The 19847-nt window shown below is 40.5% G+C and overlaps 1 protein-coding gene across 5 annotated transcripts in view; it reads left to right on the forward strand.

Annotated features, from left to right (window-relative positions):
• The window catches only part of MARCHF1 (membrane associated ring-CH-type finger 1), a 247367-nt gene that overhangs the window by 208478 nt on the left and 19042 nt on the right, over positions 1-19847 (forward strand). For 2 of the 5 annotated variants that reach the window (XM_036031937.1, XM_036031940.1), the window contains one exon: positions 10843-10866. The exons of 2 other annotated variants lie outside the window; for them this stretch is intronic. In XM_036031937.1, coding sequence (XP_035887830.1) covers positions 10843-10866 — 24 coding nt within the window. Of the gene's footprint in view, positions 1-6618; positions 6630-10842; positions 10867-14239; positions 14243-19847 lie in introns of all 5 variants that reach the window. One more of the 5 variants, XM_036031939.1, reaches the window with a different exon arrangement.

Genomic DNA, 19847 nt, shown 5'->3' on the forward strand with positions numbered 1-19847 from the left:
CTATGTGAACACATTATACCATATAAAAAGGAGTAACTGTTTTGGTATTTTACATTTCCATCATAATGACTTACAATGCTTTAGTTGCAATATCTATTTAAAAAATTAAAGAAATGTATTTGAGAAATACTATGTTAATTCCTTCCTTTCCTTAATTTCATGTAGCATCCCATCTTTTAAAAAAGCCAAGAGCCTATGAAGTTTCTGTAGTGAATCGAGTGCCCAAAGGTGACTATTGATCCCCTGCTGAACTGGAGGTCTTGCAATTCATAGGGACAGAGCAGGGAATGTGGTTAGATTCTATTGAATAGCGTTGCCTAATCATATTAAAAATGTAAAATGCATCATTTGCTTACCATTATGGGGAATTTGCATTTTCAGGAATTCAACTACCACATACTGAATTTTTACTATGTGCCAGATATTTAGAATAGATCAGTTACTTAATTTAATCTTCATTACAATCCCATTTTCTGTGTAGGCATACATGAATCCCATTTTACAGATAAGGAAACAGATAGTGTCAGACTTACTGGATATCACATACCCCAGAGCTCTCTGATTATAAAATTTATACCCATGGCACTGTGACTCACTGCCTTAAGTTGCCAAAACCCTCCCCCTTCAAGCATCTAAGCATTAGCTTTTATTTAAACCATTTCTAATGCAAATCTTCTTAAACAATTTTATAAAGTAAAACTCTTTCTAAAAATCTTCCTGCTTAAACATGCATGTTTTACCCAATGTATTTTCCTAATACCAAGTTACATCATTATACAAACATCAGTTGTTTCACAGACTAAAAAACATTAACAGCCACAGTAGCCTGAAAAACATATAAAGCTGTTTATCCTCATTCAGCTCCCACTGTTCTGCTGTGTTTTGTAAGCCCCTCTATCTGCTTTTTGTTGTTTCTCTTTCTTCCCTACTCTCAGAGCATCCAATTGTCACTTTTTTGTTCCTCCAATAGCCCTTATTCAACTTCTCACATAGCTATTGCTTTTCTACTTCAAACAACAAAAAAAGACCAGAGTTATAGAACTGGGTCTAGAGAACGCTGAAGTCAGTTCTGGATGAACTTCTGCAAGATTCTATTTTGATCATTGGGAAGAGTTTCAGTGAGGTAAACATTCTGGTATCATTCTTGGAGTCTTGGAGTTCTCTTTGGCGTCCTTAATTTTCAATTTTACTCAAACTGCCTGGGATTCCATGATTTAAAAAAAAAAAAAAAACCTTCAGCAATGAAGATTTCCATTGCCTCCAGGCCATTTCCCTACAATGGTAGTCCAGTTTGGGGGAATGGGTTTGCTGTTCAATTTCTTCACAAATGCATAAGCCTGGAGGCCAAGGAAATCTCTGTTCTACTATGAGGCCAGACAAAGCTTTCTTATACTTCTTGCCAAAAAAATCATTTGCAATGCATGCTTGTTCTCTCATCTTTTTGCCATGTTTCAGTTCCATTACTAATATAAGCCCTAAGTTCAGTCTAAGTGATTTAGAATACTCGTGGGAAATGATTTTGTTTTCAAACTCACACTCCCCAGATGAGCCAGGTAAATTTCCCACAACTAATTTCTCACTGCCCAGTGGCAATGTCGACAGACAAACACTTCCCTTTACCTTCTCACAGTTTCATTCAGGAAGAAGCCCAAGGGGCTGCTTAGTTGATTACTGTGGGAAGGAAGGATGAGTAAACTACAAAATAATAAAAAGAATATCATTGCACAAAAGGTATTTCAAGTCAATCAAAGCATTATCTTTTCCTCTAAAATGTACGCTGGGGTTTTTTGGTTTTTTTTTTTTTTGCTCGTTTTATCACCTTAACATGCCTTAGACCATGCCTTATTCATGCTCTCAGAACTACAATTGATATTTTTATTAAAATAATATTCCAGTATGAGTAGATAACACTGATAACATGTCATATGTCAAATTATTATGAGTTGGAAAATATAGTGGCTCATACCTTTTTCTAGCAGATACTTGGGATTTCTTACAGGACCTCATCCATTTGTCTTTTGAAGAAATACTAGTAGGTTGATAAGTCTTTAAAATGCAAAAAAAAAAAAATGTCCACTTGGATCAGTATTATAGATAGTTTGTACAAAATAGAATATTCTTCTCTGAGCAGCAGAAGAACTTATTTGTTTGTGAAGCTTTTATCCATAAACACAGTACAACCTCCAGGCAGATTTGAGCCCACATCAGCGGCAAAGTGTGTTCTGAATGTTTTTTTTCTGAGGAAGTTCCAATGATGCCCGTTTCACTCAACTCGCTGTTCTATCTACTATGTGCCAGCTGTGCTCAGTAGTGAACCATATAGACAAAAGCCCTACTCTCAGAGAGCATGTAGTCTACTGCAGAAAGATGACATAGGATGAATTACTTACAATATTTTGTAGTAAATTGGAAAGGCATGGTAGTAGCTGGGTGATGGTGTAGGATTCAAGAATTTTCTGTAATTCCAGAGGGAATCATAAATAAAGGTAATTCAAAGAGAGAATGCCACCATATGTCCGGTTTTTATTTATGAGACCACCCATATTGAAAGATTTTTTTTTATAATAACTGTGGACACATAACAAGATGACTGTCTTTTCTCTTTGGCTTTTTATGTTTCACATAACCTAGGCTAATCAAGAAGGTATTTCTTAGTAGTTGGACAGCCAGGAAATTGGGGAGAGAGAATTGGGAATATAGGGCAGAATTTGATAGAGGATGTCTCAGAGGATGTCTCAAAGTTCCTGAGTCATCATTGTTGGCCGGAACATTTCCCTTTGGCACTTGTTATTAGTAGCTCCAGTTATATACTGCTTTAGTTCTGTTTCTCTCTTTGAAAATTATCACTCAAAGGACAGAACCTGATTTGCATGGCATGAATATACTTTGTGTCACTATTACAGATATGAAAAGAAATGCTTACCTTACATTAGATTTACTATTAAAGTCTTGAACAGGATACAGCTCCACCACGGGGGAAATCCACTTTTGTTTTGGCAAAGAGAAGGGACACAAAACCGAACTTCTTTTATATATTCTTTCATATATTGTGTATTTTGATATTGAAACATACACTGTGGTTGAAATGATGGAATCAGTATTACAGTGGTCCATATGGAAGGCATAAAGGCATCACAGTAGAATGTACAGGAGCATATGTATACCCATGTGTGTGCATGCACTCACACACACAGTTACAAATAAAGATTTCCTTAAAGCATCATCTTATAATTGAGTTTTTTAATGGAAAGAAGGTTGTATTTGTCTCTCATTTAAATTTTTCATGATGGTACAATCATTGAGTTTTAAATTACCTTTATATTTAAATTTTCCTTCAGTTAATGATTTTTTTTCTTTCTCAGCTGTTTTTTTTTAATTTATTACCGTAATTTCTCAAATCCTGTCATAAAGTATAAGAACAAATTTCCCTAAATATTTGGTTTAATTTAATGAACCATAAGGCACTGAAAATCAATATGGATTTTTTTAAAGCAAATATTTTAGAGAAATCATGTTTCTTTTCTATTGGATGGACAAGTAAGAGAGAACTAAAGATGATTTTGATAAGATCTATCTGGAAAGATGGTATCTAGCCCCGTTGTACATCCACCAATATGCCTCGGTGATACGATCAATATAAGGGGAAAGATGGCTGAAATTTTTCATTTCATTTGAGAACTAATCTCCCATAAGCCTACTTCCTTCCAATTTTCCATTTTTCCCTAAATGGTACCATCAAGTCCCACATGGGTATTCCACCCCACAGCCTCATCATACCAACGCATATGAATGATTTACCCCGAATTAGGTTGATTTACCCACTCAGCCACAGGTACAGCAGAACCTGCCCCTGTGAAATGTACAGCATGGAATATCATACAATATGGGGGAAGTAGGACAGGAGGCAGAGACGTTGGGCAATCCACACCCAGTTTTGTTTCCCATCCTCTCTGGTAGAGAAATGAATGATGGGCAGAGAGAAAGGCAAGCTATGTTACTCTAATGGAGGTCTCTCCACATGAAAACATGAAGCAAGGGAAATAAAGAGGCTATGTGAGAAGACAACAGAGCTTCAGTTGTAGGACCCTCCCTCAAGAAGACTCTATCCCTCCGTCCCTAACCACAGTTCAAACAGTAAAGGAAAGAGTACTGGGCTAGGAGTCAGATAATCAGAATTTAATTCTCCTTCTGAAGTTTAATCCCTCTGACTTTTGCCTCAGTCTGTTTGTGAAACTGGACAAGATTCTGTTTTAAGTTTGTTTCAAGTTAAAAGTCTGTGATTTTATGAAAAGCACACTGAGGAATCTACTTGAGAAAGAGACAGAAAAGGAAGGAAAGAAAGAAGAAGAAAGAGAAAGGAAGGAAGGAAGGAAGGAAGGAGAAGGAAGGGAGGGGAGGGGAGGGGAAGAGAAGGGAGAAAGACAAATCTCATGTTCTGATGAATTTGTAATGTTCTTAATATAAAGAAAAACAGGTGTAGTGAGAACCCTTCACATCAACAGTAGCTTAGACTGTGCAGGACCGGGTGATGAGCAATGAAGGAGTTCACCTTGCAAGTCCTAAAGAAATTGTGTGCTTTCTTAATTTTCCTTTAAAGCAAACCATGATGAAAAATATGAAGCACACTCTCTCCATATTTAAAAAAGAGAAAACTTTAAAAGGCATAACTGAAGAAAGACAGAGAAGGAACAAGTAGAGAAGAAAGGGAGAAGGAAGAAAAAGGAGCGTGTTTGAGGGCAGTGGAGTGTTAAGGAGGCATCCCGAAAGGTGACTGAAAGCTAGATATAAGTGGCCCAGACCGCAGTTTTGTTTTTTTTCCCCCTTATAAATTGTAAGCAGGTGGTTAAAGGCTTAAGTAAAGCAGATTCGAGTGGTTCTTGAAAGTACACATGGAAGCCGTCTGACCCTAAGAAAAGAGGTAGGCTGGGCTGGAAGCCATTTTCTCCTCGGCACAGCGAAGGCAACCAGTGTGGATTAAAGGTCTTAGCCAATGGGTTAGTTGAATCTAAGAACGATATTCTATTGAAAGCTAGGGTTTCTGTAATTGTAGAGCTAGTTCAATATAAGAGTTTATATTTTGATGACAGTATTTTTATTAATGAGCAAAGCTAACAAACTTTTGAGCTCTGTGTTTTCTGCATTTGAGAAATGGCATATCTCCTAAGAGGCTGTCAATCTCTGGCTGGACTCTGTGCATAAACAAGACCACAACAAAGCAAATTGTATCTGAACGGCCACACTGGAAGGGGTTTCTTGATGCCCAGTTATGACTCACTACTAGATGGAGGTAGGGAGTTTGGAAATGAATGGCTTAAAATATTTTGAAATAGACTTAAAAATCATATGAGAGATCATTTCAGTAATTCTGGACATGATTACTATTAATTCCAACTATTAAATTATAATCGAAGGAAAGCTGGTGAGATTTATTAGGTTAAAAAAATATGCAATTTCACAACTGCCTCTCTGTTCCACTAGGGGAACAATTTAATTTTAAAAAATTAAGATGTAAAAGTTGTGAACGAGTGTCAGGAGCAAGAGGTAGGATTCCCAAAGACAGCCTTCTAAACTGGCTGAGAAAAATCACCAGCAGTGTCTGTGGAGAACTGCTCAGGCTCACAGATGATTTACTTGATATCAGGAGCCAGACAGGTAAGATAAACGATGGAGCCGTCTGGTGTTATGATGAAATGACAACACGGTGCTGGGGGCGAGAGAGACAAGGAGTGGCGGAGACCGTGGCGTTCTGGAGCCGGAGCGCCTGCTCTAAACCGACGGGTAGCGCCTGCGTCATCTGAGCCCTCTGGCACGCAGGACCGTTAAGCAGCCGGTGCTCCCATTTGGCATTCATCATGAAATTCTTCACCCCACGTTGCCCAACAAACATGTCTGGAGCCTCAGGTCTTCTTGGGCCATTGCTCCCTGTGTTATCCATAGGCCAGTTAGTACAACCATGTGCTTTACCTGGGGAACGTGATCCCAGCAAGCCAGCTAAGCACGTCTTCCTCCAGGTACCTTGGCTGAGAGGGTCTGGCTGGCACTGATGACCTGCAGTATGATTCTGACTCAGCCGCACAGCTGAGGAAGGCCTGTAAACCAGTGAGCTGTCAACAGCAGCAGAGACGTATTATATAAAACGATGGACATAAACGCCTGAAGCACCACAAACTACGTTTAAAAGTGATTTCTTCTAGGGAATGGTAAAAAAGAGTGCAGAAGGTCTAGAAGGTGCAGGAAGCTGTCATAAAATGAAATTCTATGTAGTCTTTAAATGAACAACTCTTGTAGGTTCATGGAAGTAAATCTCAAAAATGAATCAAGTTTTGGTTATTCCGTAGGCCTGAGGTAGGGCATGAGATTCCACATCCCTAGCCAACTCCCAGGTGATGCCAGTGCAGACTTGCTTTCTGTAGCTTTGACTTGTGTGTAAGGAGAAAGGAATTCCTAGTGCAGATCTTTCAATCAATCGGTCTGATGACATCAAAAAGAGGCCTCTGTTAGGTACTAGAGAGTCTTGCACATCCCTCCCGGACTTTCTAAACCCTATGAAACATAATCTCGGAACTTTCAGGGGGGATCATTCTGCATTCTCTAACTAAAATTGTACAAGGAAATTAGTGGGAAAACTGGTGAAATCCTAATAAAGCCTGCAGTTTAGTCAATATTAACGTGCTAATAATTGCTTTGTTTTGACTAGTGTAAGATGTTAATGTGAGGGGTATGCACAACTTTTGAAGCTTTTTATAAACCTGAAATTATTCCAAAGTAAAAGTTCGTCTAAAATGTTAAATAAAAGGGTGAATAACAAAAGAGGTGAATGCTGAAATATTCTTATTAGATTAATGAGAAAAGTAGAGAAGGGAGGACACAGAGTCTTTCTTGCTCCCTGTTCACCTTTGACCACTGATAGCCCCAGAAACTGAAAAACCTTTGGCCTCTACAGAAAAAAAGATTGTAAACCACTGAACCTAAAGAAACACACACACACAAGATCCAAGTACTAAACCTCTTACTCAAAATTAGATATTTGAGGAAAGTGAGAACCAGAATATAAGTTTCTTCTGTTACATTTATCACCCGCTGTAGATTTTATTTAGATACTCCTGCTTCCTTCTGTAAAATTTAAGGTTTTTTCATGTGACCACAAGATGGACTCATAATTCACCTAGTTAGATCCCAGGAGAGACTGACTTCCTATGTGGTCACAATAAGTAGACCAAAGGACAGATGGCCCACGTACCATGAGAAATAAAATCACTGGAAAAAGATGAGCTCTGTCTTCTTAGATAAAGTCCCTGTTTTCCTGTGGTCTGATAAGAGCATTCCCATGGCAGGTGTGATGGTCAGCTGTCAACTGATATGGCTCAAGGGCTTAGATAAGAGCACAAACGATGGCTTCCAGCTCGGAATCTCCATATTCTTATCTTGACTGAGAAGTCCTAGTGTGAAGGACTGAATCAGAAACTGTTTATGATGACGACTTTGGCATGCTTCCCAAATAAAATGCCTATTTTTCTACCTGCTGTACAGTCAGGGAGTCATTGTTGATGCCATGCCTGTTTATTTGTCTCTTCTAAAGATACTTCTAAAAAGCAATGCCTCCATTCACTCACTTTAAATTATTCATAGGCTTGGAGTGAAGGTTTTTGCCTTGAATGGACACAAAGCCTTGAGAATAACACTGGTCTTTAATATAGGGGATGAGTCCACCTATTATGCTAGCTATTACCCAGGAGAAAGAAAATAAATGTCACTTTGAACAAAAACATTGTTTGTTCTTGCACTCAATGGCACACTCGTCGAGGTTACTTTGACCCTGAACATGTTGCAGTTGTTGCTGTCTACCCATTTATATTTTTTTATTGTTGTTGAATTACAGCTGTCCCAGTTTTTCCTCCATTGCTCTCCCCTGCCCCACCAACCCCCTACCTCCACAGTCAATCCCCACCCTGTTGTCCATGTCCGTGGGTCCTTTATACATGTTCCTTGCCTAAACCCTTCCCTTCTTTCCCCCATTATTCCTCTTCCCCCTCCCCTCTGGTGACTGTCAGTTTATTCTTTATTTCCATATCTCTGTTCTGTTTTACTCATTTGTTTGTTTTGTTCACTAGGTTCCACTTACAGGTGAGATTGTATGGTATTTGTCTTCCACCTCCTGGTTTATTTCACTTAGCATAATGGTCTCCAGTTCCATCCACGCTGTTGCAAAGGGTAGGAGATCCATCTTTCTTTCTGCTGTGTAATATTCCATTGTGTAAATGTACCACAGTTTTTTGATCCATTCATTTACTGATGGGCACTTAAGTTGCTTCCAGCACTTGGCTATTGTAAATAATGCTACTACGAGCATTAGGGTGCACTTTTGGATTGGTGTTTTAGGATTCCTAAAGTATAATCCTAGCAGTGGAATTGCTGGGTCAAAAGGCAGTTTTATTTTTAGTTTTCTGAGGAGATTCCATACTGTTTTCCACAGTGGCTGCACCAGTCTGCATTCCCACCAACAGTGCACTAGGGTTCCCTTTTCTCCACATCCTCACCAGCATTTGTTTGTTGATTTGTTAATGATGGTTATTCTGATGGTGTAAAGTGGTATCTCATTGTGTCTACCCATTTATACCATCTTAACTCATCCGAGCTTAGGCTAATTCTTACCTTGCAATTACAGAGGCAGCTCCTCTGTAATAGTGTGTGTTGTTCAAGTCTCAATTCCCTTGCATGACCTTAACACCTTGTGACCTTATGACCTTGCAGGACATACAAAGAGAAGGCCAGCCCAGCCACACAGTATGTCTCCTTCACCCAGGACCCATCTCTGATAATATCAGATGGGCCACAGTGTGAGGCTGTGTTGAAAACAAAGCACATAACTACAGTTTAAGCCAAAGAAAAACAAAGCTCCATTTATCTCTCAAAAAATCATTTATGAAAGAAAATTCCAAGTTCCTCGTTCAAAATTGCTTTATTAGCAATTTGTGATTTTTAGAGGAAGAGTATCAAATGTGCCTCCTAAGAACAATGTCACCTAGGGGCCCTTTGTGAAGGAAGGAAACAAATTTGTTCAATAATGTACGTTTTTAGTAGCAGGCTTTGTCTGAGAGGAGTGACTCTTTCAGATAAATCCCTGCTCAGCCCTGCCAGAATAATTGGATCACAAGGCACACATTAGCGGGCTTTGTTTTCTATTGAACTAATAACTACCTCTGTCGTGGTGATCCTTATGATGCTCATTATTAAGAACACGCAATAAAGGCACGTGACATTTCCCATAGAGAAGGTTTGTGGGGGACTCCAGTGGAAATCAGGAGAGTCTGGGCAAGACACATTTTTCACAGCAGAATTGACTTACAGAGAATAGGTGGCAACTCCTGAAATCTTGTTGGGGGCGCAATAGTTTGGAGGAGCGGGGGACCGACTCTTGAATAACACCCTTGCACATCTGTTTTCCTCCTGCTTTCCTGACCATCTTGCCCACCTGGATTTTTCACCTATTTTCTAACAAGGCTATTGATAAAAAGTGAGAACTAATATTTTATAGGTCAGGTAACCCTGTCTTGCAGTGGAACTAGTTTTCTTTTAACCTAATTTGGTAGATAGTTTCCAATCTCGTCGTACCAGAAGGTCCCGCATTGCCATGGATTTCTTGATGCAACTAACCCATGTTGTCAAGGCAACCCACAGCACTGTTTTCTCCGCTCTGGAAAACCATTTTAAATCACAATCATCTCTCAAAATACACGGGGTCAAAGACATCCCCTGTATGTATAAGGCTCCTACTCTTTTATAAGATACCATGTCATTACAGTGAAAGAATTTGACTTGAGGGGTGATGTGTGTATTAAAGCATTAAAGTTAAAATAATCCCATAGCATTTATGTCCTATCTCCACATTTCCAGGAGGTGTGAGGTTGTTTACCACAGGCAGTTACAATTTTGAAGCTGCAGTAACAATGTTGGCATAGTTGACTAATTTCTATGTAAATTGATTGCAATCAACAGCTTTTCATGGCTTGTGAAATTAAATCACTTAAAAGCGAAGTACTCTCTGGGGTTAATATTGCCCACATGTTGTATATTTTTTCCCTTTTTAAGAGTCAGGACGCATTTTGAGGGTTCCTCCTGTGTAAGTGGGGTGACCCCAGTTCTCTGGGAAGCTATGCCCACATTGCACTCGAGCTTGGAGACTGAGACCTGGGCTCCTAAAGGTTGTTCTAAGAGAAAACCCAATGGAGGGAGAGTAAGGGGTTTTCCTTTTTTGCTAGCTCACTGTTAATAAGAAAAAATAGATGAAGATTTTTTACTGAAGTTTGAAAACTAGAATCTTTATTTCTTTACTTCTTCTCATTATGAGCTCAATTTTGGGTAGTTCAGTCCCTTTATTGTATGTTAAGGGTACAACCATTCTTTTTTTCTTTAAATATATTTTTATTGAATTTATTGAAATTACATTAATTACATATACAATTAAGTATACAATTCTATATACATCATCTCTTTATTGTACTGTGTGTTCACCCCCCATAGTCTAGTCTCCCTCCATCACCATTTATCCCCCCATACCCTCTTCTACCTACCTGCCCCCACCCCCTTCCCTCTTATAATCATCATATGGATGTCTATGTCTATGAGGGTGTTTGTTTTGTTTTGTTTTGTTTTTGCTTAATCACTTCCCCTCTTCACCTAGCCCTCTAACTCCTCCACCCTGATAGCTGTCATTCTGTCCTCTCTCTCAGTCTGTTTCTGTTTGTTTGTTCGCTTTGTTCATTAGATTCCAAATGAAAGTGAGGTCATACTGCATCTATCTTTCTCTGACTGACTTATTTCACTTAACATATTATCCTCTAGGTCCAGCCATGCTGTTGCAAAAAGGTAAGATTTCCTTCTTTTTTAAGGCTGAGTAGTATTCCATTGTGTAAATATGCCACAGCTTTTTGGTCCACTCATCTACCCATGGGCCCTGGAGTGGCTTCCAAGTCTTGGCTATTGTAAATAGCACTGAGGTGCGCGCAGGGGTGCTTACATTGTTTTGAATCAGTGTTTGGGGTTTGTTTGAATATATTCCCAGAAGCAGAATCTTGGTAATGCAATTTATAGGCTACATTTAACTTACATAGTGATTGGAAGTGATTCTTAGTCACTCATTGACTACTATTGATTTGGGTTTCCAGTTAATTTTTCAAACGTTTATAAGACTTCCTGCATTTTTGTTCACAAGTTGATTATGTAAAAGCTGAAGCATAAAATCATGTTTCAGTTCATGGTTCCCAAAGGTCTGAGAACACAGATATGTGGCCTGAAATGAAGTTCCTCTCTGGGTCTTAATGGCTCGAGGCGTTTTCATGTTGAACGTTGATCAGATAAAACGTACCTCAGCTCCTTTCAGTTGCCATTCTTATTCAATAAGCTAAGGGATTTTATTCTTATAAAATAGTACAGATTATCATACCCACTGTTGAAGAATTGGCATTATTTTCTTTCCATTCTTGAGAGCTGACAGAGCAGGCATTCAAACGTCAGTCAGCCTACAAAGCCCTACAGCTTGCTTCGTTCAGCCCTCGCTTGCTGCAGCCTTCAAAATTTATCAGTGCTGTGTCTCCATACCCAAAGGGTTTGAGCCTGCTTGCAGAAATGCAAACCCAAAAGTTAGGTGAATGGTTGAGGTGTTCAGTAGTAAAAGAGGATGAGTGGAGTAAAATCACAAGGCATTTGCATAAGGAAGATGCACACCTCAGGTCTGGTATACTATTTGTGTAGAAAGGGCAATTTGCTTCCAAAATGCTTAGTGGTTGAGGCAAGGAGGGAAATGTGAGCAATTAAATAATGTATAGTATATATAGGTAAGTATTTCAGAAAATACACAGATTATCAGGCCAATGTGGTCCTAGGGACATTTGCATCTTGAGTTGCCATGAAGTAAATTTAGAGGTGTAGATCTTTTATAGCGACAATACAATAAATGAATTATATTCATGGCTGCAAATATTGCCAGAATTTACTAGTTGCTTACTGATGCCAAGCAGTGTGCTGAATGCTTTATTATAAAGACAACCTTATTTAAGCCTCCTGAAAAACACGAAATAGGTGTTCTTGTAGTGTCACAAGTAGGAAAACACAAGTAAGACAGAGAGAAGTTTTAAGTTGTCTAAGGTCTCAGTTTTTATGCATAAGAATTAGAACAGCCACATCAACTTCAAAAAGAACCACAAAGTTGAAGGACTATGCAAACTGAATTAAATGTTACCAAAAAGCTGTAAGTAACCCTACAAGAATGAAGGCAGTGTCGTATAATTGTCAACACTGACAAATACATCAATGGACCAGACTAGAGAGCCAGAAATAGACCCACACATATATAGACCAGTGATTTGACAAAGAAACAAAAGCAATTCAGTAAGGAAAGGATGGTCTTTTTAATAAAGGCAACATATAAATTATGATCCATATCTCACCATATATAAAAATTAACTCAAATGTGTCCAATAAATGTAAAACTTAAAATAGCATGTCCAGGAGAAAAACCTTCATTAAGTTTGGGTTAGGCAAAGATATTTAGATATGACACCAAAGCAAAATCTATGTAAAATAAATTGATATATTTGACTTTGTCAAAATCAAAAACATCTCCTGTTCAAAAGTCACTGTTAACATAATGAAGTGGCAAGCCACATATTGGGGAAAATATCTTCAAATTATATATCTGATAAAGGACTTATATCACCCATATGTAAAGAATCCTGGAAGCTCAACTATATATCATATATCATATATCATATATCATATATTATATATCTCCAACAAATAAAAATGGGTCAGGAATTTCAATAGACATTTTATCAAAAAAGATATACAGATAGCAAATGAAAATATAAAAAATGTTTAACAGCATTAGTCAGCAGAGAAATGCACATTGAAACCACAGTGATGCCACTATGCACCTATTAGAATGGCTGGAATTAAACAGACTAATCCTACCAAGGCTTGGGAAGAATATGGAAGGACTGACTTGTGGAAACACAAAATGGTCCAACTACTTTGGAAAAACAGTTTGGCCATTGTTTTTTTAACGGTTAAAAAAGACACCAACCATACAATCTAGCCGTTTCACCCCAAGGCATTTACCCAATTGAAATCAAAGTGCATGCCATGGGAAGACTTGTACAGGAAAGTTCATTGTAGCTCTAAATTTAGTAGCCCCAGAGTCACTGGTTGTCTGTCGAGGGGTCATGGTGATGGGTAGGAGGAAATATAAAAAAGAGGGGAAACTGGAGTGATGGATATGTTCATGTTCTTGGTTGTGTTGGTTTCACAGGTGCATAGTAGATATCAAAATTTACCAACTTTTACCCTTTAACATAGGCAGGATAAATGTCAATTATATCTCAATAAAGCTGTGTTTTTAGATTCGGTAAATAGAAAACAGTTTGCAGCTTGGTGTCTCACAATTGTTCAGTTGTAGCTTCTCCCCATTGAAGAGATAGCAGAAGCCTTCCTCATTACCATTCCACCAGACATCCAGGCTGACCCCTTTTCTATGTGTACAAATGTCCCAGGATGCGGGTAAAGGGAGCAGCCATGCTGGTGATGCTGATAGGTTCTGCGAGAAGGTCGGTGGCACAAAAGGGGACACTCCTGCTTGGTAGCAAATGGGTGCATCGATGGATAGGGATAAATTCCAGTCCTGGGCTCCAGGACACAAGTGCAGACAATTGGCAGTTAAGGATGGATGGTCTTTGAGGGGTGACTCAGACGCTGGGGGCCTCTCTCGTGTTCCACATCTCTCCAAGTGGCCCTCTGTTGGACAGTCTCCAGTTCTCCCTGAGCAGTGAGACCTCTTTCTGCTAGAGGAGCTCCTGGATGAACCGCATTATCATGTAGGCTCCCGGCATGGGTATGATTTGCTTCCTCCCTCCACCCTCTGAACTCTTCTTAGCACAAAAGAAACTTGCCTGTATACTACTTTCGTCATTGTCAACCACTTCCTGTATCTTCCCACCCCCATCTGGTGGATGTGCCAAAGGAATGAAAATATATAAGAATTAATTTTTTTATTTTAAAATGGTCTGAATGTTTACATTCTAATATACATTATGTGCACATAAAGAAAAAAGATTGAAGATATATATTGCAGATGAGATTATAAGTGATTTCATTTGTTTTACTTTTCTGTATTTCATAAATTCTCTATAATGAGTTAATAAAATAATAAGCCATGGTGAAATAAGAGCTGAGAGAGACATACAAGCAGGTTTTCATGTTGAAGGGAAGGGAGTTTTATAGAGAGAGAGAGAGGTAAAAATAAATTTGAAAGATATAGGGTGAAAAATCATGGACATTTTGTCCTCTTGGATGAGAGAGAAGGAAGTAAGAAGGGTGTGATGTGGTTATAAATACATGTTGAGTCTGAAGACAGGAAGTTATGGGAGTTTGCCCATAAAAGTATCAGTATTTTCCAAAATAAAAGTAATGTTTCATAAGAGCCACTGTCAAGACATCAGTTCCTTCCCTGCCCTGGGGAGAAGAACCAGGAGCAGGGGCTACTGGTTTCGCACTGTCCTCAGCTCGACCTCTACACAGCTGCAACATTGGCCTTTCTAAAACCCTAGTTGCCCAGACTCCCTTTTGCCTCACTCCTTGGCGACTTGCTAAAACTTGGCCCAAACTTCAAATCCAGGGTCTGGGACAATTTATACCCCATACCTGCCTACAACTTATTTTCTCTGTTTCCACGTATTCTGTCTGTACAGTGTGCCCCACTTCTGTTCATGTCATGTGAGCTCTGTAGTTTGTGTTCCCAAATCCACTCATCTTCGCATTTGGTGAGTTCAGGTACAGGAAAGGAATCCGGTCATGAAGCGAGAGCCTTCCACTTTCTCCCCAGCCATCCCCAGCTCTCTCAGTCCCTGCATTCCCCCATCTCCTCCGAAGGACAGAGAAGCTGCTCCCCTCGTCTCCCTCAAAGACATAAGAAACCTCAGGTCCCCTCTGGTCCTGCTTTTTCACCTTGATTAATTATAAGGAAATTTCTCTTAAAAATTTATTTATTGATTGATTTGAGAGAGGGAGACAAGGGAGAGATAGACAGAGAAGGAGTAAGGGAGGGAGACAGAGAGAGGGAGGGAGGGGGAGAGAGGGAGAGGGCGAGAGAAAGAGAGACAGAGAGAAACTCAATTTGTTGTTCTTTTGATGCATACATTGGTGCGTTTATTGGTGACTGGGGATCAAACCCACAACCTTGGCATACCGGGAAGATGCTCTTACCAACTGAGCTACAAAACTCCATGAAGAAAATATAAGAACATTTTCTGCTTCTCTCTGCATGTCAGTTAGTCCATTTCAATCCTGTGCCCCACACTCCTGTGCTTTGGGTTGATAATCAAGGCTCTTCATCACCCTGACTCTCTCCTCTCCTCACCTCACCGCCTGCCCTTCTACCTCATGCTCCCGTTCAGTCTTCGCAGTTTCCCCAGACAGATTCCTGCCCCACAACTCCACAGATTTTCTCATAACCCAAAGTTAACTCTCTCCTTTCCCCCTTTATCATGCTCAGCTCAAGCACTGGAAAGCTTTTAGGATCTTTGATAGGAAGGAGATATCTAATGGGAATATTATACCTTCCTGCTCCATTTTCAATGTGGGTGACTAAACTTCACCTCTCTTTCTTTATAACAACAAATTCTTAGAGCAACATTAGACTGGTTTACCATTTCATGTCTATCCTTTGCTGGAATCCAGTGGCACCAGAGAAACTGACCACTGAATTGGCAGTGGAGAAAGGTGTTTATTTTCAGAACTTTAATAGCTAGGAATGAAGGACATAACGAAGCAAGGCCAACCCACTTTTATTAGCTTACCACCAGAAATGACACTACTAAATAAGTAAATAAACTCTGAAGCTCAGAATAAACATGGAATCTGTTTCTGGAATTTCACCTGTGTCCCGAGAAATCCCACATGGACAGCAAACAGACCTAAATGATCATTCTGCGGAACAGTCCTTGGCAAGGGTTTGAAGGACCAGAGCAAACCCGCTCAGTGTCCTCTGAACTGAACCCTTCCTTTGCTTCAAAAGGTTCGGAGGACACTGAGCCTCCCGAGAGCTTCCCTGGGTTCAGGACGAGTTCTTAAATGGAGGGAAGTTGGGGGACTGGTAGGACGGGGCACGGTCGTCTTTCTCATAGAGCCGAACATCAGGACCCACTCGAACATTGCCAGGTGACCATGCACGAGTGTCTCACCTTCCTTCCCACCACCTGGCAGGCTGGGGATCATCTTTCGGGACTTGGAATCCAGGAAGTCCCGGCTACAGAGCCATTTTTGTCTTCCAAATATGTTGACAAGGAGAAAATCCTGAGATATCCTACTTTAAATTACAGCAGGCCTGAAGGAGGAAGGAAGAGAGAAAAAGGGGTTAATCATTGCAGTGCTCAGCCAACAAAAGACTGTTTACCTCCCTGGTGTATGTTGGAATTATTAAATTAACTCCCAGGTGGCTATTTCTGAGATTATCTAAAAAGAGAATAGCCAAGGTGTGGGAAAACCCCAGGAGCCTCTGCTTCCTGCGGAGACGTGAGCTTCCCGGGCTCTGCTGTGCTGGTCCTGGGACTGTCTGCTTCGCCTTCTCCCTCCCCTTTGTCTAGAGCCAATACAGACCCATTCAGAACAGCTACGTCTTTCTCCTCCTGTTACAGAACACACAAGGGGAGGCCTGGGATGATATACTATTATTGAAAGAAGGCCCCGGGTCCGTTATGTCCGCTGCCAGAGGAAAGACATCTCTCAATGCCAGAGATTTCGTGAAAAGGAAAGGTTTATTTAATGCTATACTAACTTAAAGTAGTGACCTAATGTCTTTATGAAAAAAATCCTAAAGTCCCTAAAAACACCCACAAACACACAGTCCTTCCTCCCTTCCCCCTTTGCCCAGTCCAGAGTACCATATCTCAGGAAAGGAAATGGAAGTCCATGGCTCAGGCAGTCCTCTGGTTATTCCCAGTTAGTCCTCCATCTCGACTGGGAGACCTCCCTGGGTTCCCGGCACCCTCAGCTGAGTCACCAGGATCTCTGCTAAAACCAGGTGGTGGTTCCCCCTTCTAAAGCTGTGGGGGTCCCCACTCTGCCAGGCCGCGTGGTTCTCTCCTCCAGGGCTGCCGCGTGGTTCTCCCTCTCTCAGGGCTGCAGGAGTCTCCACTCCGTCAAGGCCGCGTGGTGGTTTCTCCCTCAATGGCTGCTGTGTCCGTGTTTAAATCCCCCGCGCCAATCTTCTTCTGCAGCCCCATTTCCGACTCCTCCTACACTTGGGCACACTTGCCCTCAATCTGCTGTCTTCTCCAGCTTTTCTGGTCGCCATCGTGGTCTGGGCAGGTGTCACCCCATGTCATGGAGCCAATCTTCTCCCAGCTCCCACGCAGGCTCTGTAACTCAGGGGACCTGCCTCCCAGGTCCCATCTTGGTGGGGGCGGAGATCCCTTTCCATTCCCCCTGGCCTTGAGTGTGGCCATAGCTATTTAGCATATCTAAGTGACCAGCCAAAGGCTATAGGTATGCTAAATGACCATGCCATGGATTAGCTGCAAAGCTGCCCTGCATGTTAAACAGCTCTCAGTGGCCCTGCTCCATTTGTCCCTTCCCCCAACCCACACCCTGGGCGGTGGGGGGTGGGGGGGGAATGGATGGAGACATCCCAAAATCTCCTGGACACCTTAAGTTCTGGATCCCATTTCAAATGCCTATTTGGGCCCCCCCCCCCCCTCTTGGCTACACCCTGTAACACTCCTGCTTGATGTATAAAATGCTTGCAGAACTCCAGGACCACTAACGTGTCTTTTCTACCCAGCATGCTGCTGGTAGTTTAGACTCCATCTCCCTACACCAATCTTTTCGTTCTTCCAGTTACACTTTACATTCAATATTATTTTATATTAATTTCAGGTGTACAGCAGAGTGGTTAAACATTTATACAACTTACACAGTGACCCCCCTGATATTTACAGTACCCACCTGGCACCATACATAGTTATTACAATATTATTGACTGTACTCCCTGTGCAGTACTTTATATCCCCATGACTATTTTGTAACTACCAATCTGTTCTTCTTAATCTCTTCACCTTCTTCACCCAGCCCCCTAACCCACCTGCCCTCCGGCAACCCTGAGTTTGTTCTCTGTATCTATGAGTCTGTTTCTGTATTTTTTGTTCTTTATATTTCATGTAAGTGGAACCATATGGTATTTGTCTTTCACTGTCTGGCATTTTTCACTTAGCATAATACCCTCTAGGTCCACAGAGGCCTAACAAACCCTTTGTTTTACAAAGACCTTTCAGCTGCAGAAGTAAACACTCTTGTTTCACATGTCTAGTTCCTGAACCACAGGTTTCATTTCCAGCCTGTGGAGAGTGTATGTGGCATCTCCTGCCCTTCCCTGGCCCAGTGCTTCCTTATTTTGCAAGAAGTTGAGATATTACTATTAAATTACTATCACTATCAGTTCAAGGGAAAGCAGTTTAACACCAAGGCATTTAATCTGGAGAGTGTCTCGGACCTCTTTGAGAATCCAATGAAAATTATAGACCCCTCCCCAGAAAAAGAAAATGCAAACAATATTTTGACATAAAATTTAGGGAATGTATATACCCCTGCAAACTCTGAAGAACTCTACTCTTTTTTAAAAAATGTCTTTAGTTTTAGGACAGAATTCTTAGCAAAGGCTGAGTCTCTAAAATGTCAAAACAAGTTTGAAAGTATTATGTTAAGCCAATTAATCACACTTCATGTCAAATTACTGATAAAACTGATTTTTAATATAGCTGAAAACTTTGTTTTATTTGTATTATTTGCATTATATTTGAAGGATTATGTACAAAATCTGAATCAGTATTTAGAGATTAAAGCTTCATTGATTGCCATTTAAGCTTAAGTTGCCATTTAATTTAGAAATTAAATATATTTATCAGATTTTTTTTTCAAATTTATCTGTGGCTAAAATATTCTGAGAGTAGAAAAAAACCCCACAAAACAACAATCTCAGTCATGTCACACACAATGTTCAGATGTGACCCTACTGTTAAAGCAGGTTACAAGTAGGATGTAGGAATTTTTGTTTACCCATGAAAGTCAGCATTTTGACGATGGGCTGTCAGTGATATTGGGTTTGCTGTTGTGCAACATAGATTTTATGCAGAAACTTCTCTTTTGCTCTGCTGCCACCCAAAGGAATGTTTTAGAACGATAACCACACACACACACACACACACACACACACACACACAAACTAAAAGACAGTAGGGAAAGGGATAGAAGCACACAATCAAAGCCCATTATCTCTTGTTGGTGTACAATTAATTACACAGCCCCCTGTTCTAACAAATACACAGAACTCCACAATTATGACCCTGATGTTTTAAACTTCATGAAAGCAGGAATCTTGCTGTGTTGTTCCCTGACACCTCGAAAACCTCTGAGATGTTGTGACGCTTCAATAATTAGCTCCTGAATGAGAAAAAAATCTACTACCCAATAAAACCAGAGAATAAAACATCTGCCCATCACTTACTATGTTACCCTGGGCAAATCCATTCAGTTTTCTGGGTGTCCGTTATTTCTAGAAAATGAGAGAGTAAAATAGGGTCTCTGTAGGCATCTTCTAATGTTCGCAGTCTCTGTGATTCTGCTTAGTGGAGGGGCACTTTCTCCAAAACAGGAAGGCTTTGATCGTTTTAGACTCCAGGGTTGACAACTGGCCTGCATAGACCCCTCACGTGCAGTGGACATTCACCAAGAGGCAGGAAGTGAGCGACACACAGCAGAAATAGGAGAAATGGCTTCTGGGAAGGGGCAGCGCAGATGGCAGT

This window comes from Phyllostomus discolor, chromosome 8, assembly GCF_004126475.2.
Source record: "Phyllostomus discolor isolate MPI-MPIP mPhyDis1 chromosome 8, mPhyDis1.pri.v3, whole genome shotgun sequence".
Taxonomy (NCBI): domain Eukaryota; kingdom Metazoa; phylum Chordata; class Mammalia; order Chiroptera; family Phyllostomidae; genus Phyllostomus; species Phyllostomus discolor.